This window comes from Apteryx mantelli, chromosome 31 (genome assembly GCF_036417845.1).
Source record: "Apteryx mantelli isolate bAptMan1 chromosome 31, bAptMan1.hap1, whole genome shotgun sequence".
Lineage (NCBI taxonomy): Eukaryota > Metazoa > Chordata > Aves > Apterygiformes > Apterygidae > Apteryx > Apteryx mantelli.
Genome location: NC_090008.1, coordinates 3,433,721 through 3,455,438, shown reverse-complemented (window position 1 = coordinate 3,455,438; position 21,718 = coordinate 3,433,721). Strand labels below are relative to the sequence as shown.

Genomic DNA, 21,718 nt, shown 5'->3' with positions numbered 1-21,718 from the left:
GTTGGGCCCCAGTGGCCGGCGCGCGGAGGGGTGCTGGCGACTCCGTGCGCTGTCGCCTGCCGGGTGCTGCTGCGAGCCGCCGGCCCTCCCAACCCCCCTGCTGGGGGCAGGGCGAGGGCACCCCCGGGTGATGGGGAAACCCTGGTTGTAGGAGCTCCCCTGGGTGACGCGGCTCCCCTGGTTGTTGGAGCACCCCCGGGTGACAGAGCATCTTCAGGTGACACAGCACCCCTGGTTTTTGGAGTGCCCCCAGGTGACGCAGCACGCCCGGTTGTTGGAGCACCCCTGGGTGACACAGCACCCCTGGTTGTTGGAGTACACCCAGGTGACAGAGCATCTTCAGGTGACGCAGCGCCCCCAGTTGTTGGAGCACCCCTGGGTGACGCAGCACCCCTGGTTGTTGGAGCACCTCCGGGTGACAGAGCATCTTCAGGTGACGCAGCCCCCCCGTGCCCCCAGCCCCGGGCACAGGGGAGCCGGGGGCAGGGCTGGGCGAGGACCCAGGCGTCCGGGCACCCCCGGGGCGGCGCCGGCTCAGAGGGTGCCGGGGGGCTCGGCCTCGGAGGCGAAGAGCTCCTTGTAGAGGGGGGGGAAGGCGGCGTGGAGCACCCCGGGGTGCAGGCGCCGGAAGGCCTGCAGCTCCTCCACGTGCTGCGAGCACAACGCCCGCAGGCGCCCCTTGGGCGGCAGCTGCCGCCGCACGGCACGCGTCACCCCAGGCACACATGCGCGCGTCACCCGAGGGCCCGCACGTCGCCCCGGGCACACGCGTGCGTCACCCGAGGGCCCGCGGGGAGTGGGGGACACTGCCGTGACCCCCAACCCCATGTACCATGCGCCAAGTTGGACGTGCGCCAAGCTGGCAGGGCTCAGCCCTGCGCCCGTGGCACCCCGCACCCCAAGGCACCCCGTGGCCCACTGCACCCCATGGCCCCTCCCGTGGCCCCCCCCACCCAAGGGCACCCCCCACCCTATGACACCCTCATGCCCCATGGCACCCCCCCCGTGGCACCCCCATGGTTCCCCCCACCCTATGACGTCCCCAAGAGCACCCCTCAGCCTATGACCCCTCCATGCTCCACAGCACCCCCATGGCCCCCCCTGTGACCCCCCCACATGGCACCCCCAAGGGCACCCCCCCACCCTATGCCACCCCATGCCCCATGGCACCCCCTGTGGCACCCCTCACCCCCTAGCACCCCTCAGCCTATGACCCCTCCATGCCCCACAGCACCCCCATGACCCCCCTGTGACCCCCCACATGGCAACCCCAAGGGCACCCCCCCACCCTATGCCACCCCATGCCCCATGGCACCCCCTGTGGCACCCCCATGGTTCCCCCCACCCTTTGCCCCCCCCTGCCCCAGGGCCCCCCTGCCCAGGGCACCGCCAAGGCCCCCGTGACAGCCCCGTGCCCCAGGGCCCCCCCAGGGCCCCGGTGACAACCCCCAGCCCCGGCCCACCTTGGCCAGGATCCCCTCGCGGTGGGTCTTGCGGAGCAGGAGGCGGAAGGCGACTTCCAGGTCTCCCTGCAGCCGGGCCACCTTGGCCCGCTCCTGCAGCCACGGGCGGTCTGCGGGGATGGGGACAGGATGGAGGTGGGGACAGGGACAGGACAGGGATGGGACGGGGTCAGGGATGAGAGGGAGATGAGGACAGGGAGAGGATGGGGATGAGGACGGGACAGGACGGGACCAGATGGGGATGGGGACAAGATGGGATGGGAGGGAGATAGGATGGGGATTGGGATGGGATGGGGACGGGAATGGGGATGTCATGGGCATGGGCATGGGACAGGAACGGGACAGGTGCAGGATAGGGACAGGATGGAGATGGGGACATGGACAGGATGGGGATGGGGACAGGACAGAATGGGATGGGGTTAGGGATGGGGACAGGCACAAGGATGGGAGGAGGCCGGGGGGGGATGAGGATGGGGACAGGAGGGAGACGGGGAAAGGCCAGGGACAGGGATGGGATGGGGACAGGATGGGGATGGGACAGACACAGGGATGGGATGGGGATGGGGACAGGGATGCAGATAGGACAGAATGGACATTGGGACGGGATGGAGACAGGACAGGGAAAAGACATGGGGCAGGATGGGGACAGCACGGATGAGGGCACCCTGCTGTGCCACCTACCACCAGCACCCAGCACCTCCCCGGCCAGCACAGCCCCTCCCCGCCCTCCCATGGGAAACCCGGAAGGGTTTTAGGATAAAACCCCGGGAGTTTGGTCAAATCCTTGGCTGGGCTCCTGTTGGGTGGGGGAGGCCGAAGGGGAGGGAACCGGAGGCACGGCGCGGGCGGCCCTCACTGGCGTTGATGAGGACGAGGGCGGTGAAGAGGGCCACCTCGCTCTCGGAGAAGTGCAGCGAGCAGAGGCTGTGCGCGAAGTCGAAGATGGAGCCGATGAGCTCGGGGCAGCCTGGCGAGGGGAGCCCTTCGTTAGCGCCCCTCGTTAGGGCCCGCCGGCCCCCAGCCCGCCCCGCCCCCGCCCCTACCCAGGGACTTGAAGAGCTCCGGCCCGGCGAATTTGCCCTCGAAGAAGACGGTCCGGTTGTCCGAGTTGAAGGCCCGACACATCCTCACCAGCACCACCTCCATGGCGCCTGCGCGAGCCCCTGAGCGTGGGCCGGCGGCACCAGGGCACGGGGATGGTGGCACCGGGGTGCCAGGTCCCCCCCAACGCTGCCGGTGGCCGCTCGGGGCTGGGCTCGTGCCCGAGTGTCCCCAACCCCAGGCAGAGCACCCCGAAGGGACCATCACCCCCCAAGTGGCACCAGAGCATCCCCCAAGGACTGTCACCCCCAATGGGACCAGAGCACCCCCAAGGGACTGTCACCCCCCAAGTGGCACCAGAGCATCCCCCAGGGACTGTCACCCCCAATGGGACCAGAGCACCCCCAAGGGACCATCACCCCCCAAGTGGCACCAGAACATCCCTTAGAGTACTGTCCCACTCCCCTGGTGGCACCAGAGCACCCCTTGGTGCCCATCACCCCACCATCTCTGGGCAGAGCATCCCTTAAGGACTGTCACTCCCCCGAATGGGACCAGAGCACTCCTTGGTGACTGTCACCCCCAGTGGGACCAGAGCACCCCAGAGACCATCACCCAGAGATGTCGGGATGGGCCCTGCAGGGATGAGGGGACAGTGGCTTGGGGCTGGGGGTGATGGGGTGCCTGGAGTTGGGATCTCAGGGCTGGGAACAGGGGACGGTGGGGACCGCAGCATTGGGGATGGGATCCTGGGGCTGGGGACAGGGGACGGCAGGGACCCTGGGGTTGGGGACAGGGAATGGCAGGGGACCCCAGGGCTGGGGATGGGACCCAGGAGCTGGAGATGCAAAGGGTGTGAGGGACATCGGGGACCCCGGGGCTGGGGACAAGACCCCAGGGCTGGAGATGCAAAGGGTGCAGGGGATGTTGGGGACCCCAGCTGTGGCATGGGGACGTTGGAGACCCCAGAGCTGGGGCCACGCAGGCATGGGGGACAGGGGGACATCCCGCTGCGGCGCCCTACCCGCCTTGAGCAGGACAATCTGGTCGTTCTGGCAGAGCTCCATGAAGCCACCCATGCGCTTGGCAAACTCCACCACGTGCTGGATGGCCTCGGTGATGCGGCAGGCGCAGCGCTCCCACATCTCCTCCATGGACTGCGTGGCACAGTGCGTCACCCCAGCCGATCCGCGGGACCGTCCCTGCCGATCACCCAGCCACGCTGCGGCCCCCTGCCCGGCCCCCAATCCGCTCTCACCTTCTTCTGGTAGGCGCCGATCTCGTCGCGGGAGAAGGTCTCCCAGCGCCGGAGCTGCAGGTCCTCAGTGCGGAGCTGGCATGTCTCCCGGTGCGACTTGAGGACATTCTGGGTGAGACGCTCTGCGGGGATGCGGCAGTGGCGGTGGCACGGGGTCAGGATGGGGACATGGTCGTTGGCCCTTCCCAGCATGGCCCTGGCTCCTGCCTTGTCCTCGAGCCACGTAACTGCCCCCATCAGTGATAGAGCCAGGTCCCACCAGCACGTCACACCCATTGAGCCAGGTCCCACCAACCCATGGCACCCATCAAGCTAGGTCCCACCAGCACGTGGCACCCACTGGCGATGGAGCCAGGTCCCACCACCGTTTGGCACCCATTGGCGATGGAGCCAGGTCCCACAGCATGTGGCACCCTTCGAGCCAAGTCCCACGATCCGTGACACCCATCGAGCCAGGTCCCACAGCATGTGGCACCCTTCGAGCCAGGTCCCATGACCCGTGGCACCCGTTGACTCACCGATGTCCACGACGGAAGTGCTGGGAGGCTCCAGGAGGCTGCAGACACCAGTGTAGGAGTCGAGGGCGTCTCCAGGTCCCTCGGGGCCCCGCTTGGTCCCAGCTGCCCGGCCCGGCTCCAGCTGGGGCTCGGGTGCCGGCCGGGACTCGAGGCCACCCAAGGCACCTGCTCTGCCCTCTGCCTTGCCAGGCTCGGGGCTGGCGTGGCGGGTGAGGGAGCACAGCGCCTCGCCGAAGCGGCTGTGGGTGGCCGAGGGCACCGGTGGGTGGCCCCGGCGCCCCGGGGCCAGCGGCCCCCCGGCGAGTCCCAGAGCGAAGGCCGCGGCGCCCGGCTCGGCGCCCCGCTCCCGCTCCCGCTGCTCCAGCTGCTGCTGCACCTCGGCGTGCAGCCGGTCCCGCTGCTTCTTGGACATGCGCCCGAACTTGACGGCTGCGGGGACATGGCAGGCGTGCAAAAGTGTGTGTGCATCGTGGGTGCATGAACACGTGCAAAGCGCACGTGCGTCCTGGGGGTGTGCAGTGCACAAACGTGCAAAATGTGTGCACTGCATGTGCATGTGGCACACGAACACATGCAAAGAGCGTGGGTGCATCGTGGGTGTGCACGGTGCACGAACACGTGCAAAGTGAGTGTGCCTCGTGGGTGTGCACGGTGCAGGAACACGAGCAAAGAGCGTGTGTGCATTGTAGGTGCGTGTGGTGTGCGTGAACACGTGCAAAGTGCGTGTGCTGCGTGTATGTGGTGCACGCGTGTGTGCTGCATGCACACGTGTGCAAAGTGCGCGTGCTGTGTGGTGCACGCACACATGCGCAAAGCATCCGTGTGCTGTGTGTACATGCAACACGTGAACACGCCTGCAAAGTGCATGTGTGTAGAGCGTGCGTGCGTGTGCGAGCGTGTGCGCGTGCATGCGGTTGCCCCCGGCGCTGCCCCACGTGTGCTGGGCCGGCTCCCCGCGACCTACATAGCTGCCGTGCTGGGGCTTTCCGGCCCCACGCGTGCCACGCGCCGGCCCCACCACCGGGCTTCCTCCAGCTGCACCGGCCCCAGCCCCACTGTTTCCTCCTGCGGGGGCAGCCGCAGGCCACCGTGTCCCCCCAGGGCATCGCGCTGTCCCCCCCGGCCCTGCCTCGATGGCAGCAATCTCGGCTCAGCCTGGGGCTGCTGGGGTGGTGGTACCTCAGGTCGGGAAATGCACCCAGCTGTGGGGTGGGGAGATGCACCCAGGTCCAGGGTGGCAAAAGCACCGGGTCTGGGGTGGGGAGATGCACCCGGGTCCAAGTGGGGAGATGCACTGGGCTGTGGGGTGGGGAGATGCACCCAGGTCCAGGTTGGGGAGATGAACCCAGATCCAGGTTGGGGAGATGCACTGGGCTGTGGGGTGGGGAGATGCACCCGGATCCAGGTTGGGGAGATGCACTGGGCTGTGGGGTAGGGAGATGCACCCAGGTCCAGGTTGGGGAGATGCACCCGGATCCAGGTTGGGGAGATGCACTGGGCTGTGGGGTGGGGAGATGCACCCAGGTCCAGGTTGGGGAGATGAACCCGGATCCAGGTTGGGGAGATGCACTGGGCTGTGGGGTAGGGAGATGCACCCAGATCCAGGTTGGGGAGATGCACCAGGCTGTGGGGTGGGGAGATGCACCCAGGTCCAAGTGGGGAGATGCACCCAGGTCCAGGTTGGGGAGATGCACCAGGCTGTGGGGTGGGGAGATGCACCCAGGTCCAGGTTGGGGAGATGCACCCGGGTCCAGGTTGGGGAGATGCACCACGGTGGCTGTGGGGTGGGGGCGGGGGGGGGGGGCGGCGGGGCGCAGGCACTCACCGTCCCGCGACATGCCGAGGCGCAGGCACTTCTGGAGGCGGCAGTGCTGGCAGCGGTTGCGGCTCGCCCGGTCGATGGGGCAGTTCTGCTGGCGGCTGCAGGCGTAGCTCAGGCTGCTCTGCTGGCTCCGCCGGAAGAAGCCCTGCGCACCCAGGGGTCAGGGTGGGCCGGGACCTCCCCCCGGCCCGGGGACCCCCAGCCCGGCCCGGCCCCAGGCACTCACCTTGCAGCCCTCGCAGGTGATGACGCCGTAGTGGATCCCCGAGGACTTGTCCCCGCAGATCTTGCAGGGGATCACCTCAATCTGGGCTGCCGGGGAGAGGGGCAAAGCGTGGGCAGCGGCCCCCCAGCCCACGGCTGCCCGGAGGCTCGTGGGTCCCCCATGGGGCCATGCATGTCACCCATGGGCTCACAGGTCCCCTATGGGGCCATGCATGTCACCCATGGGCTCACATATCCCTCATGGGCTCCTGTGTCCCCCATGGGACCATGCGTGCTGCTCATGTTCTCATGTGTCCCCCATGGGACTGTATGTCCCATGGGATCATGCGTGCCACCCATGTTCTCACACGTCCTCCATGGGCTCACATGTCCCCCATGGGCTCATGTGTCCCCCATGGTGTTGCATGTCCCCCGGGACCGTGCATGCCACCCGCATTCTCACGTGTCCTCCATTGGCTGACGTGTCACCTACGAGCTCACTTGTCCCCCAAGTGCTCACATGTCCCCTATGGGATTATATGAGCCACCCATGTTCCCACATGTCCCTCATGAGCTCATATGTCACCCCATGGGCTGATGTGTCACCCCATAGGCTGACATGTCACCTATAGGCTCACGTGTCCCCTATGGGCTCACGTGTCCCCATGAACTCATACGTTCTCCTTGGGCTCACGTGTCCCCCATGACAGCACGTGTGTCCCTAGGAGCTCACGTGTCACCCCATGGTCTTACGGGACCCCTATGGGGTTACGTGTCCCCCCACGGGCTCCCATGGTCCCTATGGGCTCAGGTGTCCCCATGGGACCCTGTGTGTCACCTGTAGGCTCACATGTCCCCTATGGTCACACATGTCCCCATGGCACCACACATGTCCCCATGGGCTCACGTGTTCCCCCCCCACACGCATGTCCCTGTCCCCGTGCCCACCCCGAGCCGGGCAGCCCCGGCACCGCCCGGATGCCTGGGCCCCCTCCGCCCCACATCAGGGCCCTGCCCGGACGCCGGGGCCCGCGGGGCAGCTGGGGCAGGTGGGACAGTTCCGGGGGCGCCAGGGCCAGCAGCTGCTCCTGGCACCGGTGCCATGGCCGTGCCAAAATCGCAGCACCCCTCGCGGGAAAGTGCCCGTAAACACCCACCCCAGGGCACCTGGCCATAAACACCCGCCTGGAGAGGGGAGGAACCTGACCGTAAACACCCACCCAGGGCCACCCAGCCATAAACGCCCGCCCCGGTGGGGTGGCAGCTGTGGGGGGACAGGACGGACACCAGAGCCGGGAGGTGTCGGAGCCAGGGGACACTGGTGCTGGGAGATGCCAGAGCCCGGACAGTGGGGACACCAGCCCTGGGGGATGCCCTGCTGCCCGGACGCCTGGGTCCCCTTTGGTGTCCCCACGCCGCTGGGCACCCTCCAGACGTGCTGACACCTGCTTGTGCATGCTTGTGCATGGTTACACATGTGTGTGCACATGCGTTAATGCACATTTGCACATGCTTGTGCACACGCGTGCATGCTTGCACACACTCCTGCAGCTATGTCCACGCTTGCACAGGTGTGCACATATGGGCACACTCGTGCATGCCCACACATGCTCGTGGGTGCTCGTGCACCCTTGTGCACGCTCATGCGTGCTCCTACAACCTTGCACACACTTGGGCACGCTCAAACACGCTCGTGCATGAGCGCACACCCTCGTTCATGCAGGCACACGCTTAGGCGCGCTCGCGTCTGCTTGTGCAAGCTCGTGCACGCGCGTGCACGTGCATGCTCGCACACGTACGCACCCGCTCGCACCTCTTCCTCCCGGACACAAATCCGCTTCGTCGGCTGTTTCCACGCGACCCACTTTTGGCGCCGGGCGCCGCGGCCCGGCCCAGCGGCCGCCCTCACATCCGGCACCGGGGGGCCACGGCGAGGCCAGGTGGCCCTGGGGACCCCCGCGGTGGCGCGGGGCGAAAAGTCCCGTGAGACGGCGCGGAGCCGGTGGGAATTCGGCCTTTGGGGCTTTGAGTCAGCCCCGGGGCGCCGGCGCCCGCATTAGTCAAAGCGGCGGCGCCGGCGCTGCCAGGAAGCACCGCTTTCGGGTGCCGCTCCTGCCGGGAAGCCGCGGGCGAGAGGTCGCCGAGGTCTCGCCGAATTCCCCCCCGCCGCCACCCCGGTACCTGCTGCCCTGGCACCAGCACCCCTGCACCCACCGGCACCTGCCGGCACCCACCGTCCAGCCCCCGCTGGCACCGCCGGCCGCAGGATGGGCAGACGGTGGGAAATGTCTGCACCTGCCCCGGCACGGCCAAACGCAGCCTGGCACGGCCAAATGCGCCACGGTGCAGCGCAGTGCAGACAGACATGGTGCAGCACCAGCAAACACGCCGTGGTGCCGGTAAAGACGCCATGGCACCAGCAATCACGTCATGGCACCAGCAAATACGCCATGGTACATGCAAACACGCCACGGCACCAGCAAACACGTCATGGCACCAGCAAACTTGCCACAACATCAGCAAACATGTCATGGTGCCAGTAAACACGCCACGGCATGTGCAAACACGCCACAGCATGTGCAGATACGCCATGGCACATACAAACATGCCAGGGCACATGCAAACATGCCACAGCACGTGCAAATATGCCATGGCACCAGCAAACCCACCAGGGCACATGCAAACATGTCATGGCACATGCAAACATGCCATGGCACATGCAAACACACCACGGCACATGCAAACACACCACGGCACATGCAAACACGTCATGGTACCAGCAAACACGCCACAGCACATGCAAACATGTGATGGCACCAGCAAACTAGCCACGGCACATGCAAATATGCCATGGCACATGCAAACACACCATGGCACATGCAAACACGCCATGGCACATGCAAACCCACCAGGGCACATGCAAACCCACCAGGGCACATGCAAACATGCCATGGCACATGCAAACACACCAGGGCACATGCAAACACGCCATGGCACATGCAAACATGCCAGGGCACCAGCAAACTCACCACGGCACATGCAAACACACCATGGCCCATGCAAACACGCCACAGCACAGTACAGCCGACATGGCCCTGGGGCGCAGGACGCCTGGGTCCCCAGGGGAGGAGGGGGCGGCGGGAGGAAGCCAGCCAGACTCCGAACTCCTGGGTCCCTCTGGGCGCCCAGGGCGAGGTGCTGCCCTGGCCGCGCGGGTGCAGCCGGGATCCCAGGGTCCTGCCGGCTCCCCCCCAGGTGCCAGACCCCGCAGCCGGGCCGGACCCCAGCGTCCGCCGTGGGGCCCCGCATCAGCCCCACACTCCCCGTGGGAGCCGCGGGGGTGGCCTCGGTGCCGCGGAGAGCCCCGGCGAGCGGGCTCCGGACACCTGGGCCCCCTTTCCCGGTGCAGCCTTGGAGCCAACCGGCACTGCCGGGGGTGCGCGGGGTGCTGAGCCCCTGGGTGCAGCATGGGGGGGCTGCAGCTGGGGAGCAGCGCAGGGGGCTGGGGGGGGGCTGCATGGGGAGGTGCAGCGGCATCTGGGGTGCAGCAGGGTGGCGGTGTCCGGGTGCAGCATGGGGTGGCCGTGTCTGGGTGCAGGGGTGGGGGCAACTGGTGCTGGAGGCTGCTCAGGGGCTGCAGCTGGGGCTGGGGAGCAGCGGGGGGGGGGCTGCGTAGGGGGCTGCATCTGGGGTGCAGCATGGGGGGCTGAGGCTGGGGTGCAGCGGGGTGGCGGCGTCTGGGTGCAGCATGGGGGGGCTGCGGGTGCAGCTGGGGGCAGCACGGAGGGGTCGGGGTGCAGGCGGGTGGCGGTGGCGGTGTCTTGGCGCGGGGGGGGGGGCGGCCGCTGCTGGGGGCCACGCGGGGGCTGCAGCTGGGGCCGGGGAGCAGCGCGGGGCGGCCGCAGCCCCCAACCGTGTGCGCCGGGGCCACCTGCCTCCCCCCCGCCAAGCGCGTCCCCCTCGGTGTCACCTGCGCCCGGCCCCGCGCACCTGCCAGTCCCGACCACATCTAACACGCGTGTTCCCGCGCCGCCCCGGCGGCACCCGCAGCTGCGCGGGCTGGGGGGGACCGGGGGTCCCCGTCGGGCTCTGCACGCTCATGGACACACGTGTCCCCACAGGGACACGGCAGAGCCTCACGGGGTGTCCCAAGCCGGTGCAGCGGCAGCAGCAACACGCGTGCATTTGCACGCACATGTGTATTCGCATGGGTGCACACGCGTGAAAAAACAGCAGAAGACGGCGAAGCCGCGCGGGGCGCGGGGCCAGAAGCAGACGTGTGCACACGGGGGACATGCGACATCACGTATGCACACCCAGCGACACGTCGCAACACCCAGCAACGCGTCCGTGTGCAGGGTACCGCACGCACCTGCGAACGCACCGAGACACGCAAGGAAGCGCCTGCACACGCCATAACACACCAGTGCGCAGCCCGACGGGTGCACACACGCAGCAGCGCGCAGCAAACCGCACGCACCCCCCCCGGAACGCACCCGCCTGCCTCGTAACACGCGTGTCCTCGCCGGAACATGCCACGACACGCCTGCGAATGCCCCAAAATAGGTGCCCCTGCGGGGCGTCCCGCGACACGTTGTCACACACCTGCACCCACCGTCACCCGCCAGTCCCCGGGCACCGGCTCCGCTCGCGGTGCCCTTCGCAGCCTGCACCCCGAGAGACCCAGGCGTCCGGGCTGCCCCCCCGCCACAGGGTGCACACGCACACGCGTGTGTGTCCCCGTGCAAGCGTGTTCATGCTCACACACCTGCACACAGGGCACACACACACTTGCACACGCGCATGCACACACTTGCATGCCCCCGTGCTCACACGCACGCACACAGGCTCCCATACACGCCTGCACGCACCCGCACCCTCACCGGTGTTTGCACGGCCACGCAAACAGCCTTGAACGCGCAGCCACACTGGGTGCTGGCTTGCACACTCACGCTTGCATGGATGCATGCACTTGCATGCACGCACAGGCTTGCACAAACACACGGCTGCTCCCAAAAAACACACACATTTACCTATGGTCTCCGGTGCTGGTGTGCACATAAACCCGTTCCAGCATGCTGGCACACGCTTGCACACCTGCATGCACGGTCCCACACCCTTGCACACGCACATGCCTGCTCGCACATGCTCCAACATGCTTCCACACAGGCATGCTCGCTCCCACACTCTTGCAGAAACACGTACCCGCTCCCACACACTCGCATGTACACATGCCTGTTCCCACACGCTCTCACATGCTTGCACCAACACTTACCTGCTCCCACATGCTTGCACAAATACATATCCGCTTGCACGAACGCAGACCCACCCGTACACACTTGCACGTACACATGCCTGCTCCCATCTGCTTGCACAGGCGCAGACCCGCTTGCACACGCTTGCACAGACACCGACCCCTTTGCACGCACGCAGACCCGCTTGCACACGCTTGCACGAGCACAAACCCGCTCCCGCACGCTCACACGGGCACAGCTCCTCTTGCAAACGCTTGCACGGGCACGGACGTGCCTGCACACGCTTGCACGAATGCCGATCCGCTTGCACACGCTTGCACGAGCGCAGACCCACTCCCGCACGCTCGCACGGGCCCGGAGCGGTGCCCCCCGCTCCCGCCGGCCCACGCCAACCCCCCCGGGCCCAACCGGGGCCCCCCGCGCGCGGCCCTACCTCGCATGGCGGCGGCACAGCGGCACGGCGGCACAGCGGCCCCGCGTTATAAGGGCGCCGCGGCCCCCCCAGCATCCTGCCCCCCCCCCCCACCACCCAGCATCCTCCCCCCCCCCCGGCCCCACGCACTGGAAATTTCCGACTTTCCACGGCGCGGGCGGACCCGCAGGGGGGGGAAACTGAGGCACGGAGGGGCGGCGCGGGGACCCAGGCGTCCGGGTGGCCCCCTGCCCCCCCCCCCCCCGTGAACCCGGTGACCCCGGCGGAGCGGGGCAGGGACCCAGGCGTCCGGGCGCTTTAACCTAGATTCCCTCTGCCACCCCCGACTCAGCCCGGAAACCCCACTCGCTGCGGTGGGGAGATGCGGGACCCCCCCCCCCCCCCCCGCCCCGGCCAGGATGAGCCCAGGCGTCCGGGCGCCTCCGCACCCCATAGCGCGGCCCCACCCTGGGGTGACCCGGGCACTGGGGTGGGGGGGGGCCAGGACGCCTGGGCCCCTCTCTGGGGTGCAGCTTGTCCCCGAGCTGCCGTCACGCACCCACCTGTGGGGTGCAGCTAAGGGATCCCCCCACACCCACTTGAACCCACCTGTGGGGTGCAGCTAGGGGACCCCCTGCACCCACATGCTCCCACCTGTGGGGTGCAGCTAGGGGACCCCCCACACCCACTTGCACCCACCTGTGGGGTGCAGCTAGGGGACCCCCCCGCACCCACATGCTCCCACCTGTGGGGGGCAGCTGTGGGACCCCCCCACACCCACATGCTCCCACCTGTGGGGTGCAGCTAGGGGACCCCCCCGCACCCACATGCTCCCATCTGTGGGGTGCAGCTGTGGGACCCCTCCACACCCACATGCTCCCACCTGTGGGGTGCTGCTAGGGGACCCCCCCGCACCCACACGCTCCCACCTGTGGGGTGCAGCTAGGGGACCCCCCCGCACCCACATGCTCCCACCTGTGGGGTGCAGCTAGGGGACCCCCCACACCCACTTGCACCCACCTGTGGGGTGCAGCTAGGGGACCCCCCCGCACCCACATGCTCCCACCTGTGGGGGGCAGCTGTGGGACCCCCCCACACCCACATGCTCCCACCTGTGGGGTGCAGCTAGGGGACCCCCCCGCACCCACATGCTCCCACCTGTGGGGTGCAGCTGTGGGACCCCCCCGCACCCACACGCTCCCACCTGTGGGGTGCAGCTAGGGGACCCCCCCCGCACCCACATGCTCCCACCTGTGGGGTGCTGCTAGGGGACCCCCCCGCACCCACACGCTCCCACCTGTGGGGTGCAGCTAGGGGACCCCCCCCGCACCCACATGCTCCCACCTGTGGGGTGCAGCTGTGGGACCCCCTGCACCCACATGCTCCCACCTGTGGGGTGCAGCTAGGGGACCCCCCCGCACCCACTTGCACCCACCTGTGGGGTGCAGCTAGGGGACCCCCCCGCACCCACACGCTCCCACCTGTGGGGTGCAGCTAGGGGACCCCCCCACACCCACATGCTCCCACCTGTGGGGTGCAGCTGTGGGACCCCCCCCGCACCCACATGCTCCCACCTGTGGGGTGCAGCTGTGGGACCCCCCCGCACCCACATGCTCCCACCTGTGGGGTGCAGCTAGGGGACCCCCCACACCCACTTGCACCCACCTGTGGGGTGCAGCTAGGGGACCCCCCGCACCCACATGCTCCCATCTGTGGGGTGCAGCTAGGGGACCCCCTGCACCCACACGCTCCCACCTGTGGGGTGCAGCTATGGGACCCCCCCACACCCACTTGCACCCACCTGTGGGGTGCAGCTAGGGGACCCCCCCGCACCCACATGCTCCCACCTGTGGGGTGCAGCTAGGGGACCCCCTGCACCCACACGCTCCCACCTGTGGGGTGCAGCTATGGGATCCCCCCACACCCACTTGCACCCACCTGTGGGGTGCAGCTAGGGGACCCCCCCACACCCACACGCTCCCACCTGTGGGGTGCAGCTATGGGACCCCCCCACACCCACATGCTCCCACCTGTGGGGTGCAGCTAGGGGACCCCCCCCGCACCCACACTCTCCCACCTGTGGGGTGCAGCTGTGGGACCCCCCCGCACCCACATGCTCCCACCTGTGGGGTGCAGCTGTGGGACCCCCCCCACACCCACATGCTCCCACCTGTGGGGTGCAGCTGTGGGACCCCCCCGCACCCACATGCTCCCACCTGTGGGGTGCAGCTGTGGGACCCCCCCGCACCCACATGCTCCCACCTGTGGGGTGCAGCTGTGGGACCCCCCCCGCACCCACATGCTCCCACCTGTGGGGTGCAGCTAGGGGACCCCCCCACACCCACATGCTCCCACCTGTGGGGTGCAGCTAGGGGACCCCCCGCACCCACATGCTCCCATCTGTGGGGTGCAGCTAAGGGACCCCCCGCACCCACACGCTCCCACCTGTGGGGTGCTGCTAGGGGACCCCCCGCACCCACTTGCACCCACCTGTGGGGTGCAGCTAGGGGACCCCCCCGCACCCACATGCTCCCACCTGTGGGGTGCAGCAATGCTCCCCCATAGCCCTGTGCACAGATGGACCCGGGGGACCCAGGAGGGGAACACGCGTCCCCTGGGGGTCCCATGGTCACTGGGGGGGGGGTCACAAGCGTGGTTCTTCCTCATGTCCCCCCGCCCTGCAAAGCGAGGTGGAGATGGGTGAGCTGGGACCCCAGGGACCAGCCCACCCTGGGACCTCCCCTCTTCAGAGGACCTTCACCCTGAAGACCCCCAGCTGCCCACCTCAGCGTCCCCCACCCCCGGGGACCCCCACCCCGGGGACCCTGGGCCCCCACCTTTGGGGACCCCCCACCCGAGGGACCCCCAATGAGAGACCCCGAGGACCCCCATCATGAGGACCCCCAACCCAGGAGCCCCAGGGACCCCCCCTACCCAGGGGTCCCCCCACCCCAGGGACCCCCCACTCCCTGTTTCATAGCCAGCAGCTGAGGGGGGGCAGCGGACCCAGGTGTCCAGGCCCCGTTGGCCGCCTTGCTCCCGTCTCCGAGCCAAAACTAGGACCTAGGCGTCCCCACGGCCAACCGTCCCGGCTCTCCCCATCCGCCCTGCTCCCCGGGCAGCCCCATCGTGCCACGGATGAATCCCGTGGGAGACAGTCCTGGAGGGGTCCAGGAGAGCTGGTTGCTATTCCGAATCCCCTCCTGGACTATCCTGGAGCAGGTAAGGGATCACTGAAGCCAACTGGACGCGGGCCCTGGTCCATGGGCCCTGGTGGGATGCACCCATGGGTGCTGAGGGAGCTGGCTGACGTCATTGCAAGGCCACCCGCAAACATCTTGGAAAGGTTGTGGAGATCAGGAGCAGTGCCTGAAAGCTGGGAGAAAGCCAATGTCACCCCAGTCTTCCCGAAATGGCAAGAAGGAGCATCTGGGGCACCACGGGTTGGTCAGCCTCACCTCGACCAGTGGGAAGGTGATGGAGCAGCTCATCCTGGAGACCATTCCCAAGCACCGGAAGGACAAGAAGGTGATGGGGAACAGTCAGCATGAGTTCGCCAAGGGGTGATCACACTTGACCAACCCCATGGCCTTCAACAGCAAGATGACGGGCGGGTAGACGAGGGGAGAGCGGAGGACGTTGTCTACCTTGGCTTCAGCAAGGCTTTCAACACCGTCTCCCATAACATCCTCATGGGCAAGCTGGTGACGTACGGGTTGGATGAGCAGACGTTGAGGTGGGTTGGGAAACGGTCGAAGGGCAGAGCTCGGAGGGTTGTGCTCAGTGGCACAAAGTCTAGCTGGAGGCCGGTAGCTAGCAGCGTCCCCCAAGGGTCAATACTAGGTCCAGTCTTGTTCAACTTCTTCACCAGTGACCTGGGTGAAGGGACAGAGCGCACCCTCAGCCAGGTGCTGATGGTACGAGGCTGGGAGGATCAGCGGATGCACCCAAGGGTGGGTGCGAAGGACCTTGCCAAGCCAGAGAGATGGGCAGAAGAACCTCCCGAAGGTCAGCAAAGGCAAGCGCAGAGCCCTGCCCCAGCGAGGAGCAACCCAGGCCACCGGCACACGGTGGGGCTGACCTGCCGGCGAGCAGCTCTGCTGAGGGGGGTCCTTGGGGACATCCAGCACCGCTTGGATGTGGTTCGGGGCAGCCTGCTCGAGGCTGGACTAGACGATCCCCAAAGGTCCCTCCCAACGAGCAGGTCGAGCAGTGAGACAGGGGCTGGGGCGGGTGGCCGGACACCTGGGCCCCTTCCTGTCCACCCAGCCCTGGAGACACCCCACGTGATGGAGATGAGGAGGTTACAGGGGTTACCTGAGGGGGGTAAGAGGGGGAGCCGGACGCCTGGGTCTCTTGGCTGGGCCATTCCTCCGTGCCTCACTTTCCCCATGTTGTCCCCTCTGCCCCCACCCCCAGGTGCCAGCCATGGGGGCAGGGCCCCTGCAGGACACCTGGGTCCCCAGCCCACCTGCGCCTCGGTCCCCCCTGGGTGACGGGGCCATCTCAGCCCTCCCTCCCCCCAGCAGGGAATAGAGACAGGAAGAGACCCAGGCGGGTTCGGGAACAGGGTCTGGGGACACGGACAGAGACAGGAATAGTGGCAGGGATAGGGACAGGGGATGGGGACAGAGCCAGCACGGACAATGTCAGGTCCAGTTCCCTGTGGAGCTTCGGTGCCCAGGGGCGGCTCCATCCTGTGCATCCCTCCAGGGCCGGACCCGGACCCATCCCTTCGCGCAGAGCCCGGTGGTGCCGGAAGCCGCCCCGGGGGCAGGTTTTGTCACGCCACCACAAGCCACAAGCGCTCTCGTCCCCGAGATGTTTTATTTCCGCGCTGCTTCGTGCCCCCAACGGACGAGCCCGGGGCCCGGCCGGGAGACACCGCTCGTGGAAGCGGGGAAGCCTGGCTGCAGCCGAGGCACGGCAGCGAGCGGGGGCAGACGCCGGCCCTCGCAGTCCCTGCGGGGCTGAAACACTTTGGGGCATCTCCCTCCTCCGGGAAAAATGAGCCCTCACGGCCTTTTGGCGAACAGTCGCAGCGCCCCTTTCATCACACCAATGCTGTCAGAAATGCAGCTAATTCCCACTGAAAATGCCAATAAATATTAAGTATATTCCTTAAGCGCTTGTGTTCACTCCACAACACCCAGCTCTGCCCAAAACAGGTCGGTTAATACTCTGCAAACGTCCCTCCCAGGCCAGGCACCGGGAAACTGAGGCACGAGGCTGACACACTTATGGGCATCTCCCTCCGGTTTCTGTCCAAAATGGGTTTTCCTGGCTGCTCCCAAGCTGCCTCGAACGCACTGGGATGATGCTGGTCCCAGTGGCAGGGACGAGGCGTCGCCTGGGGAACCAGATCTGGGCAGGAGCGAGGGAGAAGCACGGCAGAGCAGCTGGGAGAAGCGTCTTTGCAGCGGCAGGGCGGGTGCATGCCTTCACCCGGAGACACGGGACCGCCGTGACGGAGCAGGGCGGATCTGGGGGGCTGCGGCTGACGGCATTCAGGGGCCCGGAGAGCCGGAGTTGCCTCCGGCCCCGCGGAGCCTACTGGCAGCTGGCCTGCTGCTTTTGGGCCTTGGTGGCATCCAGCTGGATAAAGAGAGCTAAAAACAGATGGAAAGGGGGGAAAAAGGAGGATGACTCATTAACGGAGAGCAGGGAGAAGCAGGGACTGCAGCCGCCGGTGAGACGGCACTGCCCCGAGACATTCCCGATGCCGCTGCCGGCTCACGGGGGTCCGGTCACGGCCTGAGCGCAGAGCGTGCAGCTAGGGCTGGCGTGTGACGGCATGCGATGGCGTGACACGGCGTGACGGTGACACGGCAGGGCTCTGGCGCCCTCTCCCGACTGCCGGTCACCCGCTCTCCGGGCTGCACCAGGCCTTAACAGGATCCCAGGGATAAACCCCCTGCCGGCGCTCACTCCGGGCCCTTTGCACCCCAGGAGAGGTGGGGAAGAGCCACAAATCCCTGACAAATTCCCCTTCCCGAGGCTCCCTCTGCTTTTAAGCACCTGAAACGGGGAAACTCTGGCACCGCCCCAGCAGCTCCCACCCCAGAGCCCAATCCCCGCCACGACACGGAGCACATCTTTACCCGTCGCCTCCGCGTGAAGGGTGTTGCCGTCAACGCTCTGCATCTTGCAGGACAGAAAGACTTTCCGGCCCTCCACTTTGTCCGCCTTGCTGTCCACGAGCACCACGGAGCCCAGCGGGACGGGGCTGCGAGGAGAGAGCATCCCAGGGAAGGGGGTAAAGCCCAGCCCCGGGGGAGAGAGCCCCGAACCGAGCCCTAGCGTCGCCGATCGGCATCCAGGGAGGAGCCGCGGCCGGAGAACGGCGCTTCCCCTGCTCGGGGGACTCGTCCCGGTCTCCCGCCCTCCGCCAGGGACACGCAGGGAGGTCACTCACTTCACGTAGTCGATGCTGAGGTTGGCCGTCATCACCTTCCCCGCCACGGAGATGGCGCAGCTCCCTATCGTGCTGTCGATGATGGTGGCGATGGAGCCGCCGTGGGCAAAGCTGGAGGCCGCAGGGGGAAGGAAAGGTTGAGAACAAGCCCGGAGGGAGAAAATCCGCCACATCCCAGCCGAAGGCAAGGGGGGGGGGTTTCGGCGAGCTCTTACCCGGGATGCCCCTCCAGGTAGGAGCCGGGCTGGAACAGGCACACGACCCTTTTCTCCGAGGTGTTCAGGAACATCACGTACTCGAAGCCGGCACCTTCGGCATCGATGCTGCGAAGGAAGAGGCGCGTGTCCTTCCTCTTCTCATACGTCAGCTTCATCGATTCTGCCAAGGCACGAGAGAAGAGCCCACGTCAGAAGCGAAGCTGAGGGAAGAGCTTCACGTCACGCCAGGCCCTAAGCCCCTGGCTCGTTACAAGGGTTATTTTTCACCCGTGGGGGCTGTCTGCGTCCCCCGAGCCTGTGGAAGACACGCTGGGAGGCAGTTTTGCTTAAGCCCAGTGGGGAGACGTAACGCAGCAATGATTTAACTCAGCAGCGAGGGCTTGCTACCACCCCAGCGGCAGGATCCCATGAAAACTGCAGCCACGAGCCTGGATGCAGGGAGACCCCAGAGGGAGGGATCTGCGGGTGCTGATTTTTAAACTGGTTCAAATTCCTGTTTTCCCGGCACTGCAAAGGGCCCGAGACGCTTGGAGAACACCGGGGGAAGAGAGGAACGGCCATGGGGAAGAGCAGACCAGCACGTGGCGCAGATCGCAGGGAACAGAGGCTTTTTCGGCCCAAATTACGCCCCTTCGCTGTTTCCAGGGAGCGCTAACGTCACCCTCACTAACAGATTCTGGGCTCTGCCCTGCCACGGGAAGGACGAGGGCCCGATTCAACGTGCGCTCAGGTGCCGGCCCCAACAGGCGCTCCACGGTCACAGCCACCAGGTGACAACTACGAGGACGGTACCTCGAGCCCCCCAAGACACCAGAGCTGCTGTCGGGGACGTGTCAGTGTCAGGCAAGGGCCGACCGTGGCCAGGGAGAGACCCGGGAAGCGCGTGAAGGGGAAGTGTCACCCTCCGGGTTGCGCCAGGGGTTGGTGACGCACGGCAGCAGCACACAGGCACAGGAGGAGACTTCAAAGGGCCTTGCCTGGGATGTGGTCGAGGATGTTGTTGTAGGAGGGAATCCTCTTCCACAGCCCGTCCTTGGTCATGTCCAGGAACCTGTTGTACAAGTCCAGCATGTCCTGGCTCCAGCTGGCATTGGGCAGGGCGTAATCCTTCGACTGCCCCAGCTGCGAGCCCGCGGCCTGGATAGATCGGGAGAGGCACACAGTGAGCAGCTACATCCCCGATCCCTTCGCACACGCTCCCCGTGCCTGGTCCATAAGGAGCAGCTCCGCTCCAGGTTGTGCTATCGACAGCAGGGCCCAGCGCTTCACATTTTAAACGCCATCAATCCGCCTTTAACTCCCCTGCCTGCTCTGGCCGGAGCTGCGATTCCTCTGCCAAAGAGCTAAGGAGGTTCTCGGAGAGGTTCGCGAGGCAGAACAAGCCTCCCCACCCATGAATCCTGCCAGGCGGAGGCTGTTTTTACGACAGCCCGGCAGGGTCTTTGATGGATGAGCTCAACCGGAAACAATTTGAAGCATTCCCTGAGATGTGGGGGGGAAACTGTCGTTTCTGCCCTCGTTAGTCACCGTACCCAGTGCGAGACGTGCAAGGGCTCCGCCACGAAAGCAGCAACTCTCCTGAACAAAGAGAGGATTTATCCCCGGGCTGAACTAGCGGAGCCTCGCTGTACTAAGAGGGGTTGTGAAACCATCCGGGGCGGGGAATGGAGAGCGCCCAACCGCTGCTCACAGTCGCTTTTCACATGGATCCAACCCCCGGGGGAGCCCAGACGCTGGCGTGAGGTTTTCCCTGACCAAGCAGCCAGTTTGGGATGTTTCTGCTCCCCTGCTCTGAGCAGCAGTTAACTCCAGGGAGATTTAAGTCCAGAGATTGATTTACGGTTGCACAAGTCGGGTGTTTCTGCCAGCCTGGTGCCCACGCGGCATGCGGCTGTATAGGAGGCAGCGTGCCGTCCCGGTCCCTGCCCCCGAAGGCTTCCAACAACAGCAGCCCCGGGGCAGCGCCAGCTCCGCAGCCGGTGCCGAGAGAAGCTGCCTGGCCCTGTTCAGCTTCCAGCTGGGCCCAGGCCGCAGCGGATGTCCGAGGACCTTTCTCCCACGTGGACACCGTGGGATCCCACCGCGCGGCCCCATCGCGCGCGGCCCCCGCCGAGGGCAGCACTCACCGCGGTGCCGCAGGGCAGGCCGGGCCTGGCGGGGGGGCTGGGGCCCGAGGCCGTCCGGCGCCCTGCGGCCCCGGGAGCGAGGCCGGGCAGCCCGCGGAGGGCCAGCGCCCGCCCCAGCGCCCCGCACCGCCTCCACATGGCTCCGGGCTGCCGACGGCGTCGCCCCGGGCGGCGATGTCACGCCAGGCGGCGATGTCACCCCGGGCGGCGATGTCACGCCGGGCGGCGATGCGGCTCCTGCTCGCTCTTCGCAGGCGGTGATGTCGCTCCTGATTCCCAGGGCCTCGTGCTGACGTCACGCTGCCAGCAGTGATGTCACTCGCGCTCGCTGGGCCCTGGAGGTGACGCCACCCCATCAGTGTCCGGGTCGGTGCCCAGGTCACTCCGGGGTCGCCCCTGCGGGTGACCTTCGACCCCCCCCCCGGCCCTGCACCCCCGGGACACCCCCCCCCCGAGTACCGAGGGGGGCGCTCGCCCTTTGACCCCCGCCCCCTGCAACCTTCCCGTGACCTTCGACCCCCGCCCGCGCTCCCCGTCCTCACCTCGAGGCCGGTCGCGGCGCCGGGAGGGAGCGTCCTGACGTCACGCGCCCGCCCCGCTGACGTGCGTGACGGCGAGGGCACGCCCACTGCCCGCCCCGCGCGCCCGGGGGGCGGGGCCTCGCGCGCCGTTGCCGGGGCGACGGGGCGGGGCCCCGCGGAGGCCTCCGCGCCCCGGGCGCCTTTGCGGGCCCCTATGGGCCCCCTATGGGCACCTCCACACCCCGGTACAGCCCTACGGACACCTAGCGACCCGGTACAGCCCCATGGACCCCGGTACACCCCTGTACAGCCCTATGGACGCCTGTAGGCAGCCCCTATAGGGCCCTGTGCGGGCCCTATATGCACCTCTATACCCCCATGTACACCATAGACCCCCATACAGCCCTCTGCCAGCCCCAAAAAACTCCGTGGACCAAAAACACTTGATGGGCCCCTGTACAACCC

At 67.1% G+C, this 21,718-nt stretch overlaps 2 protein-coding genes across 3 annotated transcripts; both read right to left on the bottom strand.

Moving 5' to 3' along the window:
* Positions 1-398: 398 nt before the first annotated feature.
* RORC (RAR related orphan receptor C) lies at positions 399-6,207 on the bottom strand. The gene is made up of 8 exons (XM_067313166.1): positions 6,106-6,207; positions 4,281-4,709; positions 3,763-3,884; positions 3,529-3,661; positions 2,507-2,614; positions 2,320-2,430; positions 1,464-1,573; positions 399-690 (listed from the first exon to the last, which is right to left on the bottom strand). The coding sequence occupies exons 1-8, from the start codon at positions 6,116-6,118 to the stop codon at positions 535-537; spliced, it is 1,182 nt and encodes a 393-aa protein (XP_067169267.1). The 5' UTR covers positions 6,119-6,207; the 3' UTR covers positions 399-534.
* Positions 6,208-16,781: 10,574 nt separating this feature from the next.
* Positions 16,782-21,340, bottom strand: LOC106492217 (acyl-coenzyme A thioesterase THEM4). 2 transcript variants are annotated; one of them, XM_067313222.1, is made up of 7 exons: positions 21,275-21,340; positions 20,733-21,067; positions 19,584-19,743; positions 18,604-18,766; positions 18,389-18,499; positions 18,075-18,199; positions 16,782-17,582 (listed from the first exon to the last, which is right to left on the bottom strand). In XM_067313222.1, exons 2-7 carry the CDS (start codon positions 20,868-20,870, stop codon positions 17,524-17,526), a joined length of 756 nt encoding a protein of 251 aa, XP_067169323.1. In that variant the 5' UTR covers positions 20,871-21,067; positions 21,275-21,340; the 3' UTR covers positions 16,782-17,523. The 2 variants fall into 2 exon arrangements, with proteins under 2 accessions (XP_067169323.1, XP_067169324.1); XM_067313223.1 differs by lacking the exons at positions 20,733-21,067; positions 21,275-21,340 and adding an exon at positions 20,139-20,218.
* Between the last annotated feature and the right edge of the window lie 378 nt (positions 21,341-21,718).